At 30.5% G+C, this 26920-nt stretch overlaps 3 protein-coding genes across 7 annotated transcripts in view; all 3 read left to right on the top strand.

Annotated features, from left to right (window-relative positions):
• LOC129947308 (U-scoloptoxin(01)-Er1a) overlaps positions 1-2343 on the top strand; it is a 47077-nt gene extending 44734 nt beyond the window's left edge. For 2 of the 3 annotated variants that reach the window (XM_056057825.1, XM_056057826.1), the window contains exons 3-5: positions 1366-1526; positions 1668-1790; positions 2040-2343. In XM_056057825.1, coding sequence (XP_055913800.1) covers positions 1366-1526; positions 1668-1790; positions 2040-2102 — 347 coding nt within the window. In that variant the 3' untranslated portion in view covers positions 2103-2343. The remainder of the gene's footprint in view (positions 1-1365; positions 1527-1667; positions 1791-2039) is intronic. The other variant, XM_056057827.1, reaches the window with a different exon arrangement.
• A 5260-nt stretch (positions 2344-7603) lies between these two features.
• Positions 7604-8290, top strand: LOC129948228 (probable ATP-dependent RNA helicase ddx17). 2 transcript variants are annotated; one of them, XM_056059144.1, is made up of 2 exons: positions 7604-7767; positions 7819-8290. In XM_056059144.1, the coding sequence occupies exons 1-2, from the start codon at positions 7635-7637 to the stop codon at positions 8181-8183; spliced, it is 498 nt and encodes a 165-aa protein (XP_055915119.1). In that variant the 5' UTR covers positions 7604-7634; the 3' UTR covers positions 8184-8290. The 2 variants fall into 2 exon arrangements, with proteins under 2 accessions (XP_055915119.1, XP_055915120.1); XM_056059145.1 differs by having other exon boundaries at positions 7882-8283.
• A 2511-nt stretch (positions 8291-10801) lies between these two features.
• On the top strand, positions 10802-25744 carry LOC129947487 (uncharacterized). Of its 2 annotated transcripts, none has more exons than XM_056058063.1 (3): positions 10802-10977; positions 17642-17966; positions 25022-25744. In XM_056058063.1, exons 2-3 carry the CDS (start codon positions 17642-17644, stop codon positions 25528-25530), a joined length of 834 nt encoding a protein of 277 aa, XP_055914038.1. In that variant the 5' UTR covers positions 10802-10977; the 3' UTR covers positions 25531-25744. The 2 variants fall into 2 exon arrangements, with proteins under 2 accessions (XP_055914038.1, XP_055914037.1); XM_056058062.1 differs by having other exon boundaries at positions 10802-11080; positions 25022-25743.
• Positions 25745-26920: the final 1176 nt, after the last annotated feature.

Genomic DNA, 26920 nt, shown 5'->3' with positions numbered 1-26920 from the left:
TACAACAGTTAGACCAATTTCAGGAAAATTTCCATTTTTCTGTTTACTAATATTTTTTATTTACACATTGTATTGTTGAGATATAAGATTCTTAAAGCACTAATCATTAACAAATTAATAATTTAAATTTTTTTAAGAGTACTAAACAGTGGTGCTTATTTTAGGCTTGGAAATAATTAATTGTGGCGAAATTGACGGGCTGAGTACTAAGAAGCACAACTTTTTTGTCTAGGCTTATAAAAATAAATAAATTGGGTGGCGCAACAGTACATGAAGAACCAGGGCCTAGTGACTTACAACTCTCAACCATTCCTGTGTGCGAGTAATGTTGTGAGGAATGGAGGGGACCTACAGTTTATATGCCGATTCCGAACGGCTAATTTGAGAAAGCACTTTTTCATGACAAGAGTTACTCTCGGAGAATTTGTCAATTCCTCGCAAGAGGCAGTACCCGTGAAAAGACTTTAGATGGCATAGGCAGGGATCGAACCCAAGACCTCTGGCATGACAGTCCAACGCACAAACCATCATGCCACGGGTACTACTTTGTCTAGGCTTAAATTTAAGAATTTATTCAAATTAAAATAGTACAAAGTTAGTAACTTACTAAAATGTTGTTAATATTAACGGTGTAAAATAGCTCATATTGAAAACAATAAGATTTGATTTTGTTTGAAGTTCTTATACAGTTTTTTGTTTGAAAATTAAAAAAATTAAAAACAACCTTTAATTTTTAGCAATTATCTAAATATTTAGAAATGAATTACTTATTCCAAAAAATCTTATTACGTTGCAAAAATCCTCAATCCGAATTCGTTCTATATGAACGAACTCACTATTTTGAAATTTCAGAAAATTTTGGAAACTACTAATAATTAAAGTAACCCTTTTGTGAGTTTAACTCTAGTTAAATGTAAAGGAACAGCAAGATATTAAAACCATTCAAAAATAAGAATAATCATCCTTTTGACTTCGAACTTACTAATGGCTTTAACATTTTACTAAGCAACCATAAAACTTTTTCTTCGAAGAAAAATCATGACCCTGTCGGAAGATCAGGAATAATTCGTCGGTGCTATGATCGTTTGTGGAAACTTTAATTTCATTTTATTAAATGGGCCTTAAGTTAATGACATAAAAAGAAGGTGCTTAAATTTAATGCCAATAACAGAAAGCTATCTTATATTGGCACATCACTTTACCCTAAAGTCATATCGCTATCATACTTTGACAGCGTCAAAAGAATATCTTACAAAATGTAATTTGTGCCTTAGGATATTATTTAGAGATGTACAGTTGAATTCATCGAATCCCGCTATAACCCACTATATTTCATAGAACAGATGCTAACCAATTTAATTGTAGGTCCTATTCTATTCGCAGCTATCACCATGCAGAATGTTGCCAGCCCAGTTTTTCAAAATCACAAAACAAAAGAATGGACGAATTTAGATAATATAACATTTTCGTTTGATTGCTCTAATCGACCGGTTGGATTTTATGCCGATATGGAGTATAATTGTCAAGTAAGTCTATGCATCCATATTATTATTGTTATATCGTAAAGTTTTGTGAAAGCTTTTTTTACGATCTTTAAAACTTTATAATTTAAGTTTTGTGAAAAAATACTAAAAGTATGCAATGTAATTTTCGTTCGATTTTTATAGATATTTCACATGTGTGACGAAGAAGGAAATCGCATACCCCACTTGTGCGCCAATGAAACTTCCTTTAATCAGGAGTACAGAATCTGTGATTGGGACTATAATTTTAATTGTACAGAATCACCTGTAAGTATTTTTGCCGCTGTATACTGCATTGCATTTCATTTTAAAGTGATCTCCTTTTTTATTCATCATGCCACCTTACTGCCGCCGCCGCCTTCGCCATCGTCTACGCCAACGTCAACGTCAACACCACCGAATTCGATAATGCCACCGCTATTGCCCCTCCCTCAACCATTGCCATCGAAATTGCCATTGCCATTGACATTGCCATCACCATCACCAATGTCCTCATCTTCTCCTTCGACATCGTAGAAATGGTTTTATCTCAACGAGCTGACATATGCCACTGAAACGCCAGAGGATGAAGACTATTAAAAGTGAAATAAATTAAATGAATTCTTATGTAATTATAATATTATTTTATCCTATTCATTAAATTAAATCAAACAAAAAACAAAAAAAATTAAAATATTTAAACAAAAAGTACATACTACAAAAAATAGCGAAGGGCTTGCCCATATAAAATATAAATCGAGTATAATTTGTTGTTAAATTATTTTGTTTGTGTTCGATTATAATAATAATAAAACAAAAATGATTGATGTTTACAAGCGTATATGGAATGGAATATTATTATTTGTTGTCATTTATTGTATATGTATTCTTTATTATTTACAATACTTCACCTGTCTGAATTTCGTGTAAATTAATAATTTATACAAAATTGTTAATTATTTTAATGTGTTGATTGAACCGTAACAAGAGATGAGACATAGAGCGGTAGCGATAAAGGGGGTTCATTTATAATGTTCAAACCGAGAGAGTTCAAGGTTGGTTACACGATTACGATGCACATATATATTTCTATGGATCAACTGAACACAAAACAAATCTGGAAATATCTTCGCGATTCTGCCAAAATTCTACAAAAATAAAAGAAAATTGTTTAATACATGACCATAGTCATATTAAAAAATTCATCATCTCATCTTCATTGTTGTTAGTGATTCCGAAAACAGATTTTCTCACCTTCAACCTGTATCCATAGTTAAAAATCCTGAAACTGGTATAAAGAACAGAGTGAAGTTGTAGCTGTGGTAAAAATTATGCGAAGATCAATAATCTCTCGAATGATTGGATGACTTCTTGTTGAAGAAGGCCAGGACCGTATAAATCCATATCCATATGAAAATTTCATAAAACGACTGTATTGGACTTATGAAACATTGAATTTAATAGAAACGTATTCCTTGCAGATGTACAAACATACTTTTGAGTTTATCGAACTCATTTCCATGAGTACTTAAGAAAAAATTATTTTCAAAATTTAATAAACATAATTTCCTAAGAGAGTTAAACAAAAAAAATAACAGATAAAAAATATAGAAGATAATTTGATTTTAAGTCAAAATTTAATGAATTTACTTTGCCAATTGGAACACAAAAATGAGCAAATGAACACTTTTAAAAATTTAAACAAACAAACAAAAGCAATAAAAACTCAAATTATAAATACTTGTACACAAAAATTACGTTTTCTTTCTGCCCAACACACAAAACAATTCTTATTAAAAGGTTTAAGATGTCCTACATTCGAATCTAACCTTAAAATTTGTTTATCACATCAGGGTTTTAAAATATGCTCCTTTAAAAATTCTAAAATCAACCATGAGCTGAGTTTCTAAGCGTGAGCTAAAACTCAAATTATCTCTTAACAATAAATTGCATGATGATTTTGAAAAGTACAAATCTTTCTCTTTTATGTTTTTTTTTAATTCATTTTTATTAGTTCATTCTTAAGCCTATCTTAAAGCTAGACAAAAATTCATAAAACTAGCCTTATTATCCATAGCCTACAACTAACTTAATGGTCCCATACGGACACTCTAAGTTAAACAATAATACTTAAAATTAATGCCTTTCGTCCCTAAGATCTATTTTACTTTAATTTATATTTTATTTATATTTGTATTTATTAGAAAATTTGAAGAAAAAAAAACTAATATCAATATCCTTTTTTCTCTTTTATGTAAAATGTAAGGCATTTTAGTATCTGGAAATTGTCAATAGTTTTACGTCTTTATTTGAATTTACATACACATATGAAGTTTTGGGGAAAACTTGAGTTTGAGGCTATAATATTTTTGGAAAATACGTTATGGACTTAATTTTTAGTAGTGATTTCAAATCCAAACTTTAGTTTTAACTATTTGCTCACATTTTAAAAATACCTGTTTTCTATATTATTTTAATATTTGTCTTACTTTCAAGCCGTTCTACCTTTTTCTGTTGAAAACCAATTAGACAGGTGAAATCTAACAGTTTTTGAAGTTTTTTCCAATATTATATAAAATTATATGAATATTAAAGAACAGGGTTATAGATTTGGAAAACCATCAAGTATTTTATTGTTCGTTATTCAAAAGTTCGTTGAGACTTAGGGCGTAGTGACTTACAACTCTTAATCATTCCTGTGTGCGATTACTGTTGTCAGGAATGGGGGAGTCCTACCGCAAATACGTGTTTTATCGATATTTCAAAAACCTGGTGTGATACATTCAATTTGAAGTCGGCTTTAAATTCACGCCACCAAAATATATTTTAAAAAGTACAATTTAAATGCCAGTAAAAAAATCTTGTCGAGCAGTGTTATCCATTTCTTGCCAAAAGGGGTAAATATTTCCACGTGATTCTTGCATTTGTACATTTATGACAAAATTACCTTTCATTTTATATATATTTTATTTTTTTCCTAGACGTATGATTTTTAAGATAGCACTACTTTTTCTCAGAGTCTTTTTTACAGCTTTCACTTGATTAAGCTCAGTTTGGTTTGCCAATTTAGAAAGTATTACAAAAATAATGGTTTAATTTGCACGTTTGTAAGTCCGTACGTTCACGACGTGTTTTTCGTCGTTCACAGCTCAAGAACCTGAAGAGATATCGAATTCAAATAAATTTTGTTATACAGATAATAATGTGGGTGGTTTTTTTCCCATAGCAGTTTAAAAAAAGATAAACATTTTGGTTAACCCTATATATCTCACGAACCAATGACATGAATTGAATTTTATATTATATATTGTAACGTGATACCAAACCGGTATATTTTTGGACAAAAATAAAATAACCGTTTTTTTATAAATCGAAAAATAACTGAAAAAAATGTTTCTAACATCTGGTAACATTTTGAGAAAAATTAAACTGACATTTTTATTTATAAAAAAAGAAAAACCTAAAAAAACATTACTAAAAGTGGGTAAAAATTACATTTCGACTCCAATATCTTTTCAAAAACTTGAGATTATGGCTTCAAACTTATTTTATCTTAGGTATAACAAATATTGACATTCGGTAAAATTTTGAGAAAAATTAAATTGACAGTTTTTTTTTTTCAAAAAATAAAAACTTAATAGAAAATTTTACGAAAGTTGGTAAAAATTGATTTGCGACACAAATATCTTTTCAAAAATGCGAGATAATGGTTGGAAGCCATTTTAGATATTCGCTTAAAACTACTTTTATCTTTTAAAAAATATTGTTGTCAATATTCAGTAAAATTTTGAGAAAAATCTAATTAACAGTTTTCTTACAAAAAAATAAAAACCTAAAAAAGAAACTAAAACTTGGTAAACATTTATTTTCGAGCTGCTCAAAAATTAAAAATATTGTCTTCAAACTTATTTTATTTCACAGAAAGTATTGTTTTCGATATTCAGTTGTTTTTTTTTATAAAAATCCAACAGTCCGTTTAAATAAATCTACAAAAAATAGTACGCAAATTTGGTAAAATTTGATTTTCGTTTCTTGATATCTCTCAAATTAATTTCGTTCATCTAATTTCTACAAATTTAAGAAATGCTACTTAAATTGGTAAACGTTTCTTTTCGGCTAAAAATTTCATTAACAAAACTAGATTTTAAAATTAACTATTTCTTTATATGAAAAATATTGTTGGTTATTTTAAAATTTTCAAGAATAATTCAACTGACGACTTTTGTATCCCAACACGAAACCTTACAAACTTTTAAGCAAGACTAATCGACAGACCGAATGGGAAGTTATCATTGTGGGTCGCATCCCATCCTCTTTTTACATGCGACATATAGAAACTACATGACAAGTTTTGCATTCGTAAAAAAATTCAAACTCTAGATTTTAATCAAACATGATTACGATGGTAGAGAAGTCGAAGTCCCGCGATTTTGTCCGATCTGTTTTGTCTGTCTTTCCACGCTCCTACAGCCTAAACCATATAACTATAACTATTGTAAATACCAACTATGCCCGTGTAGCGCCACTACATCGGATTAACGAATGTGATATATTTAATCAACAATCTATTTTAAAGTGACTATCAAGATTACAACCTTTACAACTACTCCTTCTAAACAACTCATGAATAGCAATTTCTTGTACCTGTTCGTATACTTGTTTTTTTTTAAACTTTAACGAAAAATTAACTTAACGTAATAACTCCATGTTTGCGCTGAAAACTTGTAGGAAAGAAGGAATGTGATTGGATTGTAGTAAGAACCTTTTACCTTCCAAAAACATTAATTCATTATCATCATAAACATGTCTTTATCTATCTATTTACATAAAGCAGAGCACGCCAATGAACTATTCCTTATTCGTTTTAGACACCTACCTAACTACACAACCAATTGGCGATCGCTTTACAATTTTAACATTCATGTTCTGCCTCTTTCTTATCTTCAGATAATTTATTTTCCATCCTGGTTCTTCCTATATGAAATTAAAATAAAGCTCTCCAAATGAAAAAGCTTTGAACGAACTAGTTGAATACACAAAGAATTTTTTTCGTTAAGTATTTTTCATTTCCGGGATGAGTTGTCCTAGGATGAGTTGTGTCTTGGGATGAACCACAAGTTTTTTGACAAATCAAATGGCATTTATATCTTTGAAGACAAACTTATTTTATAGGTATATCTTTAAATCTTATATAGGTACTTTTTTAAACAGAGTCTTTGCATACAAGAGCAAGTTCGTGCGACCCAGTCTAGCATTTTATTTCTTTTTGAATCATCTTAAAACACCATTTACTAGTAATAAGCTATCATTTGGTAGCTATTTCAATTCTGTTGGTTCGACACCAAACTCTAATACAAAATATGTACTTAGTTCGACTTATTTGGCATTTTTTAGGCATAAAAACGAATTTGTAAAATGGAATTGAACTCATTTAAAATATTCCAAAACGATGCTGTTTTTTTTTTAAATTGGTATTATTATTTCTTTATTTCAATAAAATTTGTTTGAAATTTAAAGAACAAAATAATTTATAAATATTGGCAAATTGCCTTTTTTTCTATAAACCTTAAGTGTTTCATCATCGGATTATTTCAAAACTTTATAAACGAAGCATTTTAATAAAATCTGTAACTTATTAATTATAATACACACAATTTTATTAATATGCTTATTTATGTATAAAATACTAACATTCCGGATTTCTATAAAATTTCTAATAAACAAAATCTATGATTTGAAGAAATGTAATGATTGTGTTACTCATAAACATAATTAAGTAAAAAATACACTTGTGTTTTAAAATCCATTGAAAAAGACTTTTATTACTTTTAACAAGAATAATATAATAAATTACAATATTGTTTACGTATAAATGACGAAAATTTAATTGAATGGTAAACAAAAAGCTGGACGCATATGACACATCTAATGATCAACTTAATTCGATTTACTTTACGAATTAAATATCACATTATTATACATAATATGCGTTCAAGTTCATTACCGAATGTTCTTCCCCAAATGTATACAATTTTTATAATAAACCATCAACCTCAAAATTAATCAATATAAGCGAGTGTTGTGTCGTAAGGGTATTTTAGTTATACCGAAACTTTTATTAACATCAACATCATGCAGACGAAAATAAATTGTTATTTCATTGGATTAATTCTTTGCTCCCTGATTTTGGCTGAAGCTGAAGCTCGTCCTCAAACTTTCAATAACTATCCATTTAGGCCAATATTTTCGGACTTAGATCCAAACGGTAAGTTGGAATTATTTGAAAATACTCAATAAACTGAATTGACTTTTATAGATTATTATACATCACCAAATCCATATACGCAAAACTATTTTACCATCTTTCCTCAAATTATAGACCAAGCAGTATCACCTTTGTACTATTTAAATCGAGGAACTAATGGATACCCTTCAAATAATGGATATTCGTCACAAAACAATGGATACTCGTCACAAAACAATGGATATTCGTCACCAAGCAATGGATATTCGTCTCAAAACAATAATGGCTACAATACTTATTCAAATTCTAACAACGGATTTTACAATCCCATCACTGGATATTTAACTAATTCAAATGGTTATTCAAATGGTTATTCTAACTCGGGTTATACAACGATGAGGCCATATTTGTCGAATCCTTTTGGAATATGGAATTGAGAAGAATAGAGTGAAACGAATTAAAGTGTAAACTAATATTAAAGTTGGTATTTTTTAATAATGAAATCTAGAAAATCAATTTAAGCAATATTGCATTAAATTTGTTTTCAACTTTTTTTTTAATATTAAGTTATTGTTCAGAAGACATTAAAAATAAAAAGTTGTTAAATACTTGTTTAATGAAACGTTATTTTTGTGAATTTCTTTGGGGCGAGCGAAGATGGAATGTAGCGTATATCGGAAGAGAGAATCAACATAATTTAATGTGGTAATTTTCGAACTTTTCGAATACCGGTTTTAAAAACCGACAACAATTTTAAGTTTTTGTCAGAGCTCCAATCAGCAAAGTATTTTAACACATTGAAGTCTACTAAAAGCTGGAGATCTCGTGTATGGTGAGTAATCCTCTTTCTTGGGTAATAATCGATCCAATGTTATGTGATATTCTAGAAAAATGATTAGCGAATGAAGATTTGCAAGTTGCTTTTTACACACAGAGTTATTCATTTTTCAAGCCATAACTGATCAATTGTGTGTTTAAGTCTTCAAAAATTCAGTTGTTTTATTAGTTTTGCGTTTTAAATGATTTAAAATAGTTCGACTTCGTATTTTATTGGTTTCTGGAACACAAATGATTGTAGGGAATTCCAGTTTGACCGTTTTACGTTCTTCAAATGGCATGGAATTTCTGAGCATTTCCTTACACTAATCCAGTATTGTGTTGGTAAAGGTTTATATTTTTTTTAGTAAAACATAAAAAAAAGGCTGGGATGCGACCCACACTGATCACTTCCGATCCCATCTGTCGATTTGCTTTGCTTAAAAGTTTGTAGGTTTTCGTGTTGAGTTAAAAAAGGTGTAAATTAGATTTTTCTCAAAATTTTACTGGATGTTGACAACAATATTTAAAAAAATAAAAGTAGTTTAAAGCCAATAAAGATTAAAGATTTAAAAAATATTTGAGTCGAAAATCAATTTTTACAAACTTTTGTTAATTTTTTCTTAGATTTTTTGTAAAAAACTGTGAATTCGATTTTTCTCAAAATTTTAGTGAATTTCGACAACAATATTTTTAACAAGATAAAAGTAGTTGAAAGCCAATATCTCAAAGTTTTGAAAAGATATTAAGTCGAAAATCAATTATTACCAACTTTATTAATTTTTTTGTTTAGCTTTTTATTTTTTGTAAAAAAAACTGTCAATTCAATTTTTCTGAAAATTTTACCTGATTAAAAAAACGTCATTTTTCGTTGCACACAATTGTTTTGGAGATGAAATCTTTTTTTATGCGTACAATTTTCGAGAATTTTTTTTATTTTTTTTTTTTTGATTTATGAAAAACCGTTTATTGGATTTTTTCCAAAAATATATTGTTTTAATATCGCGTTACAATTTATAATATAAAATTTAATTTAGGGTTTACCAAAATGTTCACAACATTTATTTAAAGTCGATATCTCTTCTGGTTCTTGAGCTATGTCCTTATTGTGGCCACACATTGCATGATCAGGGTTGAGAATTGACGTCGCTTAAACGTAAAATTACTTCACACCCAATAATTGGTCGTTTGTGTGTTCAAGTATTTGTTTTTTTCATCAGTTCTGCGTTTTCCATGATTACAAATTATTCGACTTCGTCTTTTATTATTTTCCACCTAACAAAATGCATGCAGATGGAGGGAATTCCAGTTTGACCGTTTTACATTCTTCAAATTTTAGAGAAGTACACATATTTAAAAAAAAACTAAAGTTTTTAGTTTTTAGGTAAAGCAAAAAACTTCAACGCCGAAAATAGGCTTCAAAAAACTTTTCGTGGCTTAATACCGTCTCAACCAGTTGATTTAGACCCAGGTTTAACCTTATAGCAGCAGTAACACCGAAGAAAGTTTTTGTTTAGTGTCAAATAGTTGACAAAAATTCACAAGTAAAAATTATTATTTATTTTGTTTCAATAGTTGTTTATTTTTTACTTAAAACTATTTACAAAAAAATTTCATTTTTCTTACGAAAACATTTTTACTCCCATTTATTTACAACTTGACAAACAAAAAAAGATTCCTATAACGTTAAAATCCATCACACAATTCATAACTTAACTGAAAAGTAGTAATAAAATAGTCAACAAATCAACATAATTTCTGCTCGCTCTTATTATTATCATACCTCTATTATTATTTAAATGTGCTAATTACTTTTGCCTAACGGTCATCGATCTAAATAAGTGTTAACATTAATTATCTAACAGTTTATCTTCTATTTTCCTAAAGGTATTATGCACTCTTAAAAAAGTTTCTCACGAAATGAGTCTTCAATTATTACATGAAAAAATGTATGTCAACAAATACTCACTTCACCTTTAAATGTCTCTGCAACATGCAAAATGAAATGTTGCTAAGACTCTCAACCCCCGCCAAAACCACATAAAGTTGTAAGAAAAAACATGTTGTACTCATCGGCTGATGGCTAGCCATGTCATTACCGCTGACCATAGTTGAGAAGAGTCCAAAAGAAATGTTATGACGTCACAGCAAATGTTGCTTTTACCATATGTATTTGTACCAGTTTTAAAGACAAACCTGGCATTGATGCGAGGTAAGACTGTGAAGACACACAGCAAAACGCCAGCACAAGCACCAGCACCACCTGACTGACATTGGTAACCAACCACTAACCAGTCTTAATTTCAAGTTAATACGGTACAGTTCTTAACGGATAAATCAGACTTCTTCGGCAAAAGATAATATTTCGGATAAAAATACGTAAAACAAAAGTGCGGTTGTTTTAAGGTTTTGAAAGTGTGTAAATACAGCTGTCATAAAACAAATAAAACTGTCAAAAGTGTAAAAACGTTCTGAATAACAAAGATTTAGGTGTCTACTGTCAACTAGAAAATACATGGTAAGCATCTTTATCAGTTCAGTTCGTTCTTGCTACAGAAAGCCAACATCGAGTGCGAGCCCACAATAGTTGCATTGTAAAATTGTTCTTCAGTTGGGTTAAGTGCTTTTTTTCTGTTTTGGTTTTCGAAGAAAGTATATTATGGTTGAATTGAAATTGAATGAATGAAAAACAAATAAAAAGAAGTGACTGGAAAGAATTATAATTGTCAGTGGCCTAGTTTAACACTTTTCAAGTAAGACTTCGATGATTTAAAAACAAAAACTCTCAACGTTAAAAGACTATTGAAGAAACATTGATTGAGTTGGACTGGTAAATAAAAAAGGCTCTACATTCCAATTACACGATAAGATAATTTCATACTCAAGACCTCAAGAATAATATCAATTTTTTAAACTTGTAGGTGCAAAATATCGCGATGTAAGCAACATGTGTCATGGTTTCTTTGTATCTCTTTCTTTCATCTTAAAGTTTTGAGTAAATCACCAAAATTTTATACCGCATACCGTTAGCGTAAAATTGTTAACACACCCTTTAGTATGACATTTAGTGTTATTGAAGTTGTTTTTGGTGTTATTGCTGTTTTCTTTTTTGGAGCTTGAGGATATGTCATTGTTTCTTTTTTAATGTCTTAAGGTGTTCAACAAGTGTTTTACTTTCTTTGGAGATATTATTGTAATCATTCAAGTGAGTTTATTTAAGACTTTTTTTTTAAATGGATAAATGTTATGTATGCATTTGAGTTAGGTTAGATACCTTACCTACCCATAAATAAAAATTTATAAATATAGAGATTGATGCAAACAAAAAAGTAAACGAGCAAACAAATAATTCGCTTAAGTCTGAAGCACTTTATATAGTTGTCAGATTTAACACAGTGGTTAGATAGTTTTGTAAATGGTTATGGTTTATGGTTAATTGGGATTGAATTAGTGGAAATGAAAATATTATTTGTGAAATTATGCGCAAATTGACCGAGAAATGTTTACTATTTCTTTTTGTTGACTAGTTGACAAATCTCGCAAAAATGATATGATTCACACTATTTTTATGATTGAAATGATGAGACAATAAAGTGACAATTCTTTATTTTTTTCTTTTAGATTTAACTGGTTTTTTTTTGTAAATTGTTATTTAGGAAGAATAAGTTGGAGAACTTGTATGGGGAAGTGAATATTTTAAATGGAATTTAGTGTTTTGAAATTGATGTTGAACTGCATGTTACGAAAAAAGGAGAAGGTGGAGTTGTATTTACACCTAAGGTGCCTAAGACCAAAGAATCATTTTTGAAACATTAAAAAAACTTTTTTTCTGAAATTTGTTTTGATCTGGAAGCTCGCGATATATTTTTGAAATGTTTTTCTATTTGCCATTTGAAATAGGAAACTTTTTTGAAGCATTTACATACATAGGTAGACAGATGGTTATTTAATTACGCGAAGAGTGTAAAACAATGAGAATTTTAAACAATTGATACAATTTATGAATTAAAAAATGTTTGTGAGTTCACTTCACGAACATTTCAAAAGCAAAATCAAAATAGATTTGTTTAAAATTTATTTTCAAAACCTCGAATAATGGAGAAGATAATGTAGTTTTTTTTAAACCTGGAGACAAAAATGTTAAACAAAGAAACATTTAAAAAATGTCTCTTAAAGCGTCCACACAAAAAAATCAGAATATTTTTTGATGTGTTTTTGCAAAGTTTTTGAATTATTTTTAAATGAATGGGAATCAATATAATTTTAATAGGAAGAAACAGTGCTTAATGGATCTTTTAAAATATTATTAAAATTGACAGTTTTATAAATTACTCCAAACTAACAACTGGCACTAGATCCGCAGTTTATAGAACTGATTCAAAAAGAGGAAATACCAATATGATACACTATGCATATTTTGAAGTTTAACAGTTTGATTTTAAATTATTTACATTTTTGGCTTATTTGAAGTAGTAAATTAATAACAATATCGATAATAATTATTTTAATGAATATAAAATATGACATTTTGATACTTGACATTGTGTGGTTTTATCCTTGATTTCGATTTGGTAGTAAAAAAACATTTTCTCTTCTATCAAAAAAATGTTATTTTCTGCATAGTTAATAACATTTTTTGACTTCTTAACGTTTTTTCAATGAACAGAAATTTGTTTGAGTATCAATTTGTGTTTGTTGCTTAGATATTCATATACACGATTTTTGTCAAGTCAGTGATATACATAAGGTCCATACATTCCCCCCCACCCCTCCGCATTATTCCTACAACTTTTAAAACCCAAAAGAATTTAAGCTATAATATGGCCAATAACATTTGTTTACAGAATGTACATATTTCTTTTTTAATAATCGTTTTAAATATTTACCCAGAAAACACATCACAGTTGAAATTATGATTTTCGCGGTCTTTTTTCTTTCTCTTAAATCATAGAAATCTTATTAACTTTCCATAGGAAATTATTGTTATGAGTCTGATTTGTCGAATGGAAAATGTTGTCATTTCTCGACGTTCGGGAAGTTTTTTTTCGTCGGCCATAGCTCAATAACCAGTAGACATATATGGTATAAATTTTATTATACATATATTAGCTCGGAAAGTAGCAGAAAGGACTCTCAAAAGAATTGAGCTAGTGGGTTTTTTTATAGTAGGAATTTGAAAAAGGCTGAACATTTTGGTAAACCCATAATATCTCACGAACCAATAACGCTAGAGTCTTGAATTTAATTTTGTATTATGTATTGTTACGTGTTACCAAACAAATATATTTTTGGAAAAAAATCCAAGTAACGTTTTTTTATAAATCAAAAAAAACTAAAAAATATAGTTGTCACCTCTAATATTTTACGAACAAAAAACAATTTTATCTCCAGAATAATTTTATGCAATAACGTTTTTTTACAAAAAATAAAAACATTACTAAAACTTGGTAAAAATTGATTTTCGACTCAAATATCTTTTCAAAAACTAATTTCATCTTATAAGAAATATTGTTTTCAACATTCGGTAAAATTTTGAGAAAAATAGACTGGAAAAATCTAACAAAAAAATTATTAAAACTTGATACAAATTTACTGTCGACTCAAATATCTCTTCAATAATAAACAAAATTTGGGATCAAACTAATTTTATCTCATTCAAAATATTGTTTTGGACATTCATTCAATGTTGTATAAAATCAAACCTTAAGTTTTTTCTAAAAACATTAAAATCTACTAAATTTAGTTACCAAAATTGGTAAAAATGTACGTTTCATTCTCAATATCTAGCAAATAATAGAAGATATTTACTTCAAATTAATTTCATTCATCCAATTTGTATTTGTTTATATATGTATAAAAGACTTTTAAAAATGCTAAAAAAATACCAGAAATTGGTTTTGGACTAAAAATCTCGTTAGCAAAGACAAATTTTGAAATCAAACTAATTCATCATATGCAGAATATTACTGGTAATTTAAAAATTTTTCAGAATAATCCAACTGACAACTTTTGTAGCAAGACACGAAAAACTACAAACCTTTTAAGGAAGACCAATCGGCAGACAAGATGCGAAGTTATCAGTGTGGGTAGCATCCCAGCCACTTTTTCAAGTTTTATTTTTAGAACATTGACAAAGTCTTGCTGGCATTTCAACGTCATTACTTTGGATGGAAAACCACTTTCAGACTTAATTTAAAAAGACTGATGGATTAAAATTTTAGTCTCAGCCCTTAAAGCGAGGTGGGATAAACTTTTATTATTATTGACTAGGAACGGTTTGACAGCCGTAGTTTATTAAAACATAGACTTTTCCAGAAAAAAATGTTAAACTAAAGAAAGATTGAAACTTGTGTCAAGGAATGTATCAACGTATACAGGGGAAAATTTTGAATATTTGTTCAGTTAACTAAAAATAGAAGTATGTACGTGTGACCTAGTTTAAAAATTATATTTTATTTTTGTTTTGAGATTTTCTGTAGAAACTTTTCCAGTTAGATTACTTATTCAATGCACTTCTTTAAATTTATTTTATCATTCTTTTCGATTTTACAAAGTCTCATCATAAATGGCTGATTGCCAATTTCAATGAAGTATTTTATTTAAGTTTCAGCTTCAGACCTTTCGAGGTGAGAATACAAAAAGTCAACAAAAACTTACATCTAACTGAAAATGTCGAAAAGAGGCAAAATAGTAGTACTACTTTTATCTTTGATCGAGTTTAATTCTTTCTAAATGAAAACAATATTTTCAATGTCATTTAATAAAGCAACAAAAAATAGTTGAATAACCTTTTGCCCCAAAATTATAAATAACGTTTGTCATGGTCGTTAATCTTCTAAAAGAACGTGAAAATCATTGTAAAAAGATTTTAAGCTATTGAGGTCAAATTTATGCTGAATGCTTTTTGCCTATTAATCAAACGTCGATTTTTGATTCCACAAATTTTCTTTTCTTCAAAGTTCATTGTTCAATAAAACAAAGTGATGTAATGCGTTTAAAACAAAGAATATTAGTTGTGAGCGTTTTCTTTTCAAACCGATAAATTATTCCACACAAAAAGTTTGTTTTGTTAAACGGTTCACATTGATATGTGTTTTGCATTTGTTAACAAATTTTAAACCAAATAAGTATTTGCTGATTTTCCTTACAGGTTGACAATTTTTGTTTTGGATGACAATTTTATTAGGTAAACGGTTTGGATTAACTAACAAAAAGTGATTTTTGGAATTAAATTGTTCAGCTTGTTTATGTAAAATCGGATCGTTTTGCACTACCCCATCCAGTCAATCCATTTTTATACAGATGGTTAAAAAACAAAAGAAGGGGTTGGTGGAGGTGTGTACTCTGAACGGCTAAAATTAAGTGTCGGAACTTTTGGCGATAAAAGAAGTCTTGTCCTGGCTTAAAAAAAAACGTGCTACCAACATCTAATATCCGTATCTTCTCAGATATTCAGGCCGCTCTCAAATCTCTGGACTCTGTCTCTACAAACTCTATAAGAGTCCATAACTATCGATTCTATGGAGATGGCACAACAGTTTAATATGCTGGGTGCCGGCTCATAGAGACAATGCAGGAAGATGAACTCGCCAGGAAAGGTACAGTACAACCCATTCAACCCCGTCTGGCCAACACTAGATTTTAAAGTAATCACGGTGCTTGCTATCTCTAAGCAGATCGCATAAAAGCTCGATAATAGGTGTCATAACCGGGCACTATCTAAAAGAAAAGCACGCCACGTGGCTAGGCGTATTCTCAAATGAATTTTGTAGAAACTGTATTGACGAGGAAGAGGAGGAAACAGTTCTTCACCTTCTCTTTACATGCTCTGCTCTAGCTCAAAAACGCAAGTATTGCCTAGAAAAATTCTTCTATAACGATTCAAATCATGTATGTATAATCAGCATCTCACGCTTCGTAAGGGACTCAAACTGGTTTAATTGAGCTTAGGAGGAAGCCTCAAGATTTATGTGGTATCACAATGGGCCATAAAACTGACCTAAGTGTGTCCTATTCCATCATGGACAGCCACTTTAACCTAACCTAACCTAACCTAACCAGAGCCCTATAATATTATTTATGTTCATTTGAGTGAAATATTTTTAGAAGACGTGTATTATGTCCCCAAACATTTATTGATACTGTGGAAATTGTGTACAAAAATAATAATTTGAGACATTTTTCCTACAATTGATTACGATCTAACAACTAGGATCAGATTCAACAAGAAACAATTCAATATACGAGTATAAATCGAAATAAATTTTTCTCAAATTTCTGAAATACACAAAATTAGTGTTGAAAAACATTTTGAAACACACATAACACATAATGGCAACAAATATATTTATGTGTTAACAAATTTATTATACAGTTAATAAGAAAATTACAATCAAAATCCATTTACCATAATTAGTAAAGAAAAATTGTCAAACATTCAACAATTAATGAAAACAAAAGAACTGAGATACAAACTCGTTAATTATGTACTTGTCATTTTTTTCTTGCTGTACACGTTGTACTGAGGTGAAAGCTTACAAAACTAACTTCCTTTTGTAATAAACATTTTTTTGTTTTCTTTTTCATAAGATACGCCTATATGTGAAAAACAAGACACAGTGACATTTTCTTAATATTCAAAGGACTGAAGCGGAAGGGCTATTAAAAACACAAATTATCACGTTCCAATATCTTATTGTCCACCATAACAAGACGTCAAAAGCAAATTTCGTATCTTTTATTCTTCGTATGTAATAAGTCATTATAAAACACATTGATGTTCTTTAAATCACACTTGCTAGCATACTAGAGAACACTTACAATTTATAAAAAATAACTGTAAAATTACTTAATTATAAATTACGTCTGTGGTTTGACCTACGTCAAGCTATAGAAAAATAATGACAACCATGCACAAGGTTGAATAGTCGACAAAAAGTGAAAAGGTCATAAAAAGATGTTTTTTTATTGCCTTATAAACTTTTTATACTTTTCGTATATTTCTTGGACAACTAAACTAACACTAATAGAAAGCTTCCAAGACATCCAATTTAATGCGTGAATTTTGTTTTTGTTACAGATGCTCTCAAATCGAGATCTCTCAAAAACGATGACAAGAAATGTCTGGCTTTTGATGGTGATTATAACAGTAGTTTTCATAACAGTTACAAGTGGGGCAAAGAATCAAACCAAACTTAAAAACTCTCCCACCACCACTGAAGCCGCCGTAGCAGCCGCCGAGGTCAATGCCGAAACCAGCAGCTCTAGTGAAAAGCTTGAAGACATCGCGAGTAGTACTGAATTGGAGGTGAAAGAAGAGCCCTTTACAAGTGTCTGGGCCATAATGTATGACTGGTGGAATTGGATGATTGGTGGCTATGCTCAGAACAAAAATGCCGTTGGAGGTAAGTAATTTAAGAATACATTATTATTTCTCAAAACTGAATCACTCAAAATTTTGTCTGGGTTAAATTTAATGAGGCATAATGAAAGTAAAAATGTTTTATGTAAACAAAAGATAAAGCTTATATGCAAGTTCAAGTGATTATAACTCTCATGAAGAATCCACAGTTGTAAAAACAAAGTACAAAGCCCAAAGTTTTTACGAACAAAATTCATATGTAAAAAACACCATCGAAATTTAAGTTTGGTCTTATTTGAAAAACAAAGTTTAGTTTAGAAACGTCGTTCATTCTGCAGTTTCTTGATCCATATTAATATACTCCAATATCAGGTTTATTATACAAGGTTGAAAAAAGCCATTCATAAATCTTTCAAAAGCTTTTTTCCAAAATTTATTGAAATTGAAAGTGAACCAAACCAAGATCGCATAACACTAATATAATATAATATAGAAAAAGTCGCTCGTTTTCTTTTAATCTAGTCTCGTAGAATTTATCAGAGCTTATCGATTTATAAGGCAATATTATCACGCATTCCGACGAATTCACCTATGAAGAAGAAGAACAACAACAACACTTTAGGAGATAGTAAAAGAAAAAGTCATAAAACCAGATTCAGTTTATTTTGTTGACACATACAAAAGTGAACGTGACTATGCAACTATTCCCCTAAGATTCGTAGCATAAAATTAAAGTTAACGAACTTATTTTTCCAAATGTTGCTTCGAGTTGGTTCTTCTTTTTTTTTGATCATATCACTTAAACTACTTATCCATAGTCTTGGCTTGTTGCCATAGAATAATTATCTACAAGTCACCCAAAATGTCCATTATCTTCTGTAAAGGAAGGTCCAACCTTCACTCAAAAATGTATTTTCTGTTGCAATATATAAGCATTTTAGACACATCTACTTTATTTAAAAGAGCTAAAGTTTCGTTTTCTGATAAAAAGTGCTTACCAAGTATATTTTTTCTAGTTTCTTTCAGGACTGGACACCTTCCGACAAAATGAAAAATATCCTCTCGTTCAGCCATGTTCCAAATATCACATAGCAGTGGAAGATCTTCGCGATGTGGAACCTAATTCATGTTTAGCAGTATTTGTTCTACAGTATTTATGTCCTGGAAGTAGTTTCTCTTATTAAGATTATAATTCAGCCTCCTATAGATCATCCGATGAAGTGAGCTGGATGCCTGTTCTGTGAACACATTTCTAAAATTTTCATCCAGACGCCTAATTACCTGTTACAGTGATGATTTCCATGTTCTTCTGTTCACTGAGATTTAAAGTTACACCTGTATCTTCTGCTAGCCCAATCCACTCTTTAACTCTATCCTGTTTTGCTTTGTATCGCTTGTAAAGCTGTTTTTTTAGGTAAGCGATTGTTGGGCATATTCAGTACTTATGGATGGGGATTAGCCTGTTTATAACATTATCATGTAGTTTGGGTTGCATGAAGGAAGTCGGAATTTTCGTTTTAAATAAAATCTCAGGAGTTTTTCCACATTTTCAAATTTCTTTGATCCCCACACTTGGGCTGTGTAAAACAGGATTGATTGATTGAAACTTTATATTCACTGCTATGCGCAATGTTTTTTTTTTTATTGAAACAATCTTTCAAAGCCACGTTAATCGCGGTTTTAGCCTTAAAAAGTTTTTGTTGAGGTGTTTTTCCATACTTAAATTTTGGGTAAAATATACTCCTAAGCATTTGTATTCTTTCACTTTTCTGTGTTCTCATTGTTGAAATACCATTGTTCATTTGAACTTAACCTTTCTCCACCTTCCTTGATAACAATCACTTTTGACTTGTTCATGTTCACTACCGAGCTCCATCGTCCACAGTATTACGAAAGTCGATTTATCATAAGCTGTAAGGATTGCTGTGAGTTTGCCAGCAAGTCTATATCATCTTCGAAGAGTAAGGCTTTAATAACCTCTCCAGCATATCTAACACCTCCTGGTAATGCTTCAGTGATGTCATTTATAAATAGTGAGAACAAGCTAGGACTGAGAGCACATCCCTGTCTTACTCCCGACTGCGTCTGAAACAATTCAGATACCTGCTTTCCATTCTTGTACGCTGCTTTCGTGCCTGCGTACAAGTTCTGAATAACTCTTTCAAACTTAAACGACATCCCGGATCCAAACACTTCAATGCGCTTCGATCAACTGAGTCAAATGCAGCTTTACGATCCACAAAAAAAAGTGTGTAGCTTTTTATTTTTTTTTTTAAAAAGAATCAGCAATGCTCCTTAGAACGAATATATGATCGATGGTCGAGTAACCCGACCTGAATCCGACTTAAGACTTACATAATAGATTATTAGAGTCTATCCACGTGTTCAGCCGCTTTAGTAGAATCACAATAATGATTTTATAGGAAGCATTCAAAAACGAGATTCCTCTATAGTTGGCTGGATCATCGATGTTGCCTTTTTTGTGTATCGGATAAATCAAAGCATCTTTAAATTATTTCGTAGAGTAGAAGTATCCAATCCACGACTGATAATATACTTCAATCAGTTTACTCTTTTTTCCTTACAAAGCGCTTTATAAATTTGAGTGTGTTCAATATATTGGTTTTTGCATAGCATTCGTTACTACGTCTAAACTCATTAAGCCAAGCAAATGATAATTTCTCGCTCGCGCATAAATTAAATCAAACCAAGGTTCTTTCTTTCTTCGATAAGCATTTGTTGGCACCTCCTTTACGAAACATTCAATTTTGATCAAACACATATAATTTTCCTCGGACAGTAGGAGTGAATTCAGTTTTGTTCTGTAATTTGAGGCCGTTGTATTCCTCCACTAAAGGTTTTAAATTAATTAACATCTGGTCTCATAAGATGTAATATCTAAAATTTCTAAAAACCTTCTGTAAAGCAAATTTGGTAAATATTTTCTGAACTTTTTCAATCCTATGGATACTTGATTAAGTAAAGGAATTCCATATAATGCAACAATAGTCCAGCAAAGGTCTGACAAAGGATAAATAAAGGGCTTTTAGAGTATATGGATCTTCAAATGACTTAGAAGTCTTAGAAATAAAACCCAACACCACGTTAGCTATAGAAATAATGTGGTCAAAAACTCATTTTATAGTCAAAGATAGCTCCAAGATCTTTTTGTGTCGTTAACGTTTGTAATGGATGATTATTAATTTTGTAATTAAAACTAAATCGATCGAGTATCTTAAGAAATGTAACAATACTTCAGTTTTAAATATATTGAAATATAAACCATTCATAGTTAGAAATTCAGTCAATATCAGTTTAAATTTTACTGGCATCATACACAGCTAAAAATCTTGAGATCATCGGCATATAATAGACACTTTGCATAAGAAATATAATTTGAATTGAATAAAAAGGGGTGGTCCAAGGTGACTGGTTTGTGGTACACTTGAAAATATTATTATTTCATTTGATAAAACATCACCAATTTAACATACTAACTACGTCCAACTAAATCACTTTTAATCAAATCAAGGAGAGCCAAGTGACACCCTAGCAGCTCAAGTTTTTTCAAAAGAATATTGTGTTGCACACAATCAAACAATATTGTCTGGTGCAGCGAAGAAACTGTTGTCCAGAGATGATAATGCTGACAACACATCATCTATAGATAAACAAAGGCTACCAGCACTTATATTAGAATTGAAATTATTAAAATCTTGATCATCATTTATTCTCAAGTCAGCAAAAGTTGATTGAAAAAAATTAAGGCAAAATTATTACATATATCACTTAATGACAAAGTATTAAGTTTCCTCGCCAATTTTGTTTGCGAAACACAGCTTGATTATTTGCTTGATATTATACCATTTGCGACAACAATGCTGTGTATCACTCCAAATTTTGAAAGAAATAATTTCCTTAGATGCCCCCGTACCAAAAATTGCAGTAAACAGTAAATCTTTGCTTAAATATTTGCTTGGTCAAACAATGTACGAAATGTGTCTGCTCAAAAGACGACCAATAAATCGCAGAAAATTGTAAATTTTTGTTGAAACATTTAGTCAAACAAATTGGTTTGCAGAAACGAATACCAAAAATAGACTTCGTTTGAAAAATTTGCAGATTTGGCCAGAAATTTTGATCTTTAAAGCTCCAGCCATCAACTCAACTGCCAAACTATTAAAAAAAATAAAATTCTTTTATTTTGAAAACATTATGAAACTGCAGTATGACCAAAAAAATATTTATGCTAAATTTATATTGTTTCATTTAACATTATTAGATTGCACCAAATAAATACAAACAACTAAACTAAATTGATACTCCCGATTAGCTCTATTCTCCGTAAAACTAAATAGATAATCGGTTACATAAAACCAAACCTTCTTGGAATTCCGTTTTTATAAACAAACCTTTTTCTACCTCCAACCAAAGTGTTTTAATTAGTCATCATTTCTTGGAATCAAACTGCGCCACTTGGGCACTAGCACGTCAACATCAATGGCTAAGTTTTACACATAAGGCGTGAATTGGAAAGAATAGATGAAGATAGAGAGATGGAATGAATGCGGTGAAAGCTAATAAGCTAGTTAAAAGTTGTCAAAGATGATACATATATAAATTCGAGTTGACCATTTAAAATATCATCACAAGTTTCTGTATAAAATTATATATTACGCAAGGTCGATGCTTACAGAAAGTATATCATACTTACGTACTTTTACTATATTACTTAAAGTTTATATTGTTTATTACATTATTTGCTCACGATGTAATTAATGCTGTGGATAGTAGATTTATTATAAAACAGAAGCGATCGATGGTTTATAAAAAGACTTATTTAACTATGGACATTTAAATTAGCAAAATTGAGTGAATTAGGTCGAGTTCTAGAAAACACAATATCAGTTATAGAAAATGCAAAATTAAACGTGATTTCTTGTATTGTGATATTAGAAAATTAGCACATTCTATTAGAGCTTAAGAATTTTGTAATGGAAGAGTTGTGTCAATGAACTTTTCGATATCTAATTTTCAAGAAAGTTTCAACCAGCTTAATATTTACATTATTAACTCTCACAAAATTTACTATTTGTAAAATACTTTATGAAAACCACTATAGTTTAAAACTGTTTGTTTGCTAAAGTATGAGGGCAAACCAATATTTTTGAAGTTAAACGAGTATTTTCAATTATATATGTCAAAACGTCCATTTTCAAAAGGAAATTTCAACTAACTCTCCTTAAAAAAATTGAATCGATAAAAATTAAGACCCTAAAGACATAAGTTTAACTTTAAATTCCTGTTCAAGTTTTATCGCTAACTAATCGCTATGCAGTGCTTACAGAACACTTGGCATGTATACATATTTTCGAACACGGCTAGTTCTAAAAACTGCAATGACGTTCGAATAGGTTTATACAAATACATTTTATAATTTAAGGTGCCGAACAAAGCTATCATTAGTTTTCATTATTAATCATTGGAATATTTGTGACAGGTGTCATCGATTGGAATCAAGATTTTGAGATTAGAGTTAGGCGCCATCAATGAAATCGATCCGGAAAAATATTTGACGGATTTTCCCTTTGATTAAAAATTAAATGATCGATCGGAAATCAGACAAAGAATTTTTGTTATTGTGCATCGTAGTACCCGTGCCATGATGGTTAGTGCGTTGGACTGTCATGCCAGAGGCTTTATGTTCGATCCCAGGCTGTGCCATCCCAAGTTTTTGACGGGTACTCCCTCTTGCGAGGAATTGACAAGTTCTCCAAAGTAATTCTTGTCATGAAAAATGCTATCTCAAACTATCCGTTCGGATTTGGCTTAAAACTGTCGGTCCCCTCCATCCCTGACAACAGTCAATTTATTTTAATTTATTTTTATTTGATTGCGCATTTATTTGTCTTTGAAAATGTATTTTTCTATTTTCCGGACGGAAATTCATTTTCCTAAACAACTGATGGCTAAAACACAAACAACCTTCAGCTTCGGTTTCGGTTTCGCCTGACGTTTACGAGTTCAGCCATATAAATGCAATGCATGCTATCACAATGAAGCTTCAGCCTTACGTTTCGTTTGACAATCGTAAGAAAAAGAAAGTAATATTACGTAATGTGACGGAAGCTCTAGATAAAATTTGCTGAACATTTGCTTTGTCTGACAGCTCAACAGCTGTAAAAAAAGTCAACAAACGAGATACATTAGCTTTTGGGGGGATTCGCGTTGGTTATTATGTATAGGCTGTGTAAGCTATTTTCGCGATAAATTTAATTTTTTCGATCTTAAATTTATATTTACTGCACGAAAAATCAAAACAAACTTGATGGAAAAAACAGCTCCTAATGACAGAAGTGTCATTTTAGAAATGTCATTCAAATCAACTTTGAAGCAGGCCCATCGTTCCAATTTCACACAATTCCAATGAAAGATTTCTATCAGTAAAAAATTGTCGGTGGATTTCAATCAAAAAATTATTTTCAATGACAGACAATTTTAATAATAGCTATAAACGACCTGTCAAAAGAACTCCAATGGTTGTTTTCAATGATGAAAACCAATGATACGTATAAGTGGCGCCTTAACCATTCAAAGTTCAAGTGACAGGTGGGAATACAAAGAAATTGGAACGCTTTCAGTTGAATGATTATGTCCCGAAATATGAAATTAACAAACAGCTGTTCATTAAAAACAACTGCATTATTAAAAAATTAAAAATGCATTAAATATAATGTATTATGTATTTTGTTTAGTAGAACAAACCTAAAACAGCTTCGTTTCAACAACAAACATTACAAATTTGACTCAATCGCTTTTAAATCTCGAAACAATGGTGAAATCCAATGAAAAATGCAAGTGGCTCTTACACATCAAAGTCCTTGGATAACTTTATCCAATTTGATCCAATAATTTTCCCTAAAAAAATGACATTTTATTTACCAAAAGATGAATTTATACAAATCGTTAACAAGCCAATAATATTTGTTTTAACCATTATTGCCCATAGGTTTGCTTAGAATCCAGATTGTATTAGAATTTTTTTGTAGACTATATTACGTACATATGTATAATTGTGCCTTTATTTTATTCTTACAGAACCTCGAACATTTGGTGCAATCAGACGTCTTCAAATGGCCCTCATCCCGATGGCTTTTAAATTTGGATTCCTCTTTGCCATGGTAATGGCTCTAGTTTTTCTAGCTATGAAAACTGTTGTCCTATTGAAGTTATTGCTTGTCATGAATGCAGCAGCCATTTTTGCTAAACTAATCCTTGCCAAATCTGAACATCATTACCAACCGCCTTCACCTCCGTGGGCAGCCTACAATGGATGGCATTATGCACCGCCACCACCGGCTCATCACGATCATCATCAGTCTTGGCCTATCGAATCTTCGTCAAATAAAGAAGTTCATCTTCATGTTCATGGGGGTGGTGGTTTGGCAGGTCTACCTTGGCAAAGATCAGATAATGTATACACCAATACAAATAATGTTCTTGATATTAATTCAGCGAATGAATTAAATAATCAAGGTCCTTTGCCATATGTAAGATCAACGCAAAATCAAGCAAATAGTTATTATGTGAATGGTAATAGTGGATAGATGTTGTTGGTTATGTGGGTGTGTGATTGGATAATCTAGAAGTATACATTATACAAAAGGCCAAAAAATATAAACTATACTTCATTTTGAAGTTAAAAATTAACTGTTCTGTACATACAAATTAATATTTAAATTAAAAAAGAGAGGAAAATTGAAAAACAAATTTATGAATTGTTTTAAGTTTTTAAATTATTTATTTTTATTTTTAAGGATACATTCTAAGGCTTACAATTTTGTATAAATAAAAAACTGAAATAAAAATTTGTCAAACATTTATGTGTTTTCAAATAGATTGTTTCTCCGAATAATACAAACACCAAAATCTACAAAAAACATTACGCAAAATTGGTAAGAATTTTTGTTTGGTTCTCGATATCTTGTTAATAATAGAAAACATTGGCTTCAAATTAATTTTATTCATCCAATTTGTGTCAGTTCGTCATACACGATTAAAAAGTGCGCACGTGTGTATACGTAAACCACGATTCCTCTTAAACGCAGTGACTCTGGGGATGAAAATCCCAAAAACCTCGCAAAAATGCAAAAAAAGAAAGGAATAGTCATTCATCATCCCGTTGATTCCACTATGGATGATTACGTGGGTGGAGATGGTTATTACCAACCGTTACAATCATTAAACACCAACAATATTCATATTGATGACCAATGTGAAGAAAGTGAATCCCCTCCTACCATTGTTAAAGATAGTGTTCCTCCCATAATTGTTCTTAAATCAACAATCATAAAGTGAATTTTTACGAAATTTCCTTCTAAAACTTGAAATCGATGATTACTTAATCAAAAATATATCTTTGGAACATAAAATTATTTGCTCATCCTTTGATTCACTGGAAAAAATTAAAACAAAACTCAAAAATGCATCCTGTGAATTTTACAGTCACGCCAAAAAAGGCAACATGCCACTCAAAGTTATTCTTTCTGGCTTAGACCTTTACACTGACACAGCATTAAAAACTGAAATAGTTTCTCTAGGCATAAATTGCATTGATGTGAAAACAATAACAATTAATCAAAAAACAAATATATCTAGCGCTTCATATTTGTATGTAATTTACATTAAAAGTGCAACGATAAAACTACATGAACTAAGATGCAATCATCCAAGCATATTTAAAACCATCGTCCGATGGGATTATAAAAAACAGTCACCAAATAAATTAACCCGATGTCACAACTATCAATTATATGGTCATGGGGCCATGCACTGCCAAGTGAACAGCTTTTGTGCCAACTGCGCAGGTAATCACAAAACATCCGCCTGCACTACTCCCGATGACGTCAAATGTGCAAACTGCTACGGTCCACATAAAGCATCCAATCGAGCATGCAGATTAAACCTTTAAAAATCATAACTTGGAATGCTCAAAGT

This window comes from Eupeodes corollae, chromosome 2 (genome assembly GCF_945859685.1).
Source record: "Eupeodes corollae chromosome 2, idEupCoro1.1, whole genome shotgun sequence".
NCBI classification, from domain to species: Eukaryota; Metazoa; Arthropoda; class Insecta; order Diptera; family Syrphidae; genus Eupeodes; species Eupeodes corollae.
The sequence above is the reverse complement of the archived record's forward strand: the minus strand, read 5'-3'. Positions and strand labels throughout refer to the sequence as shown.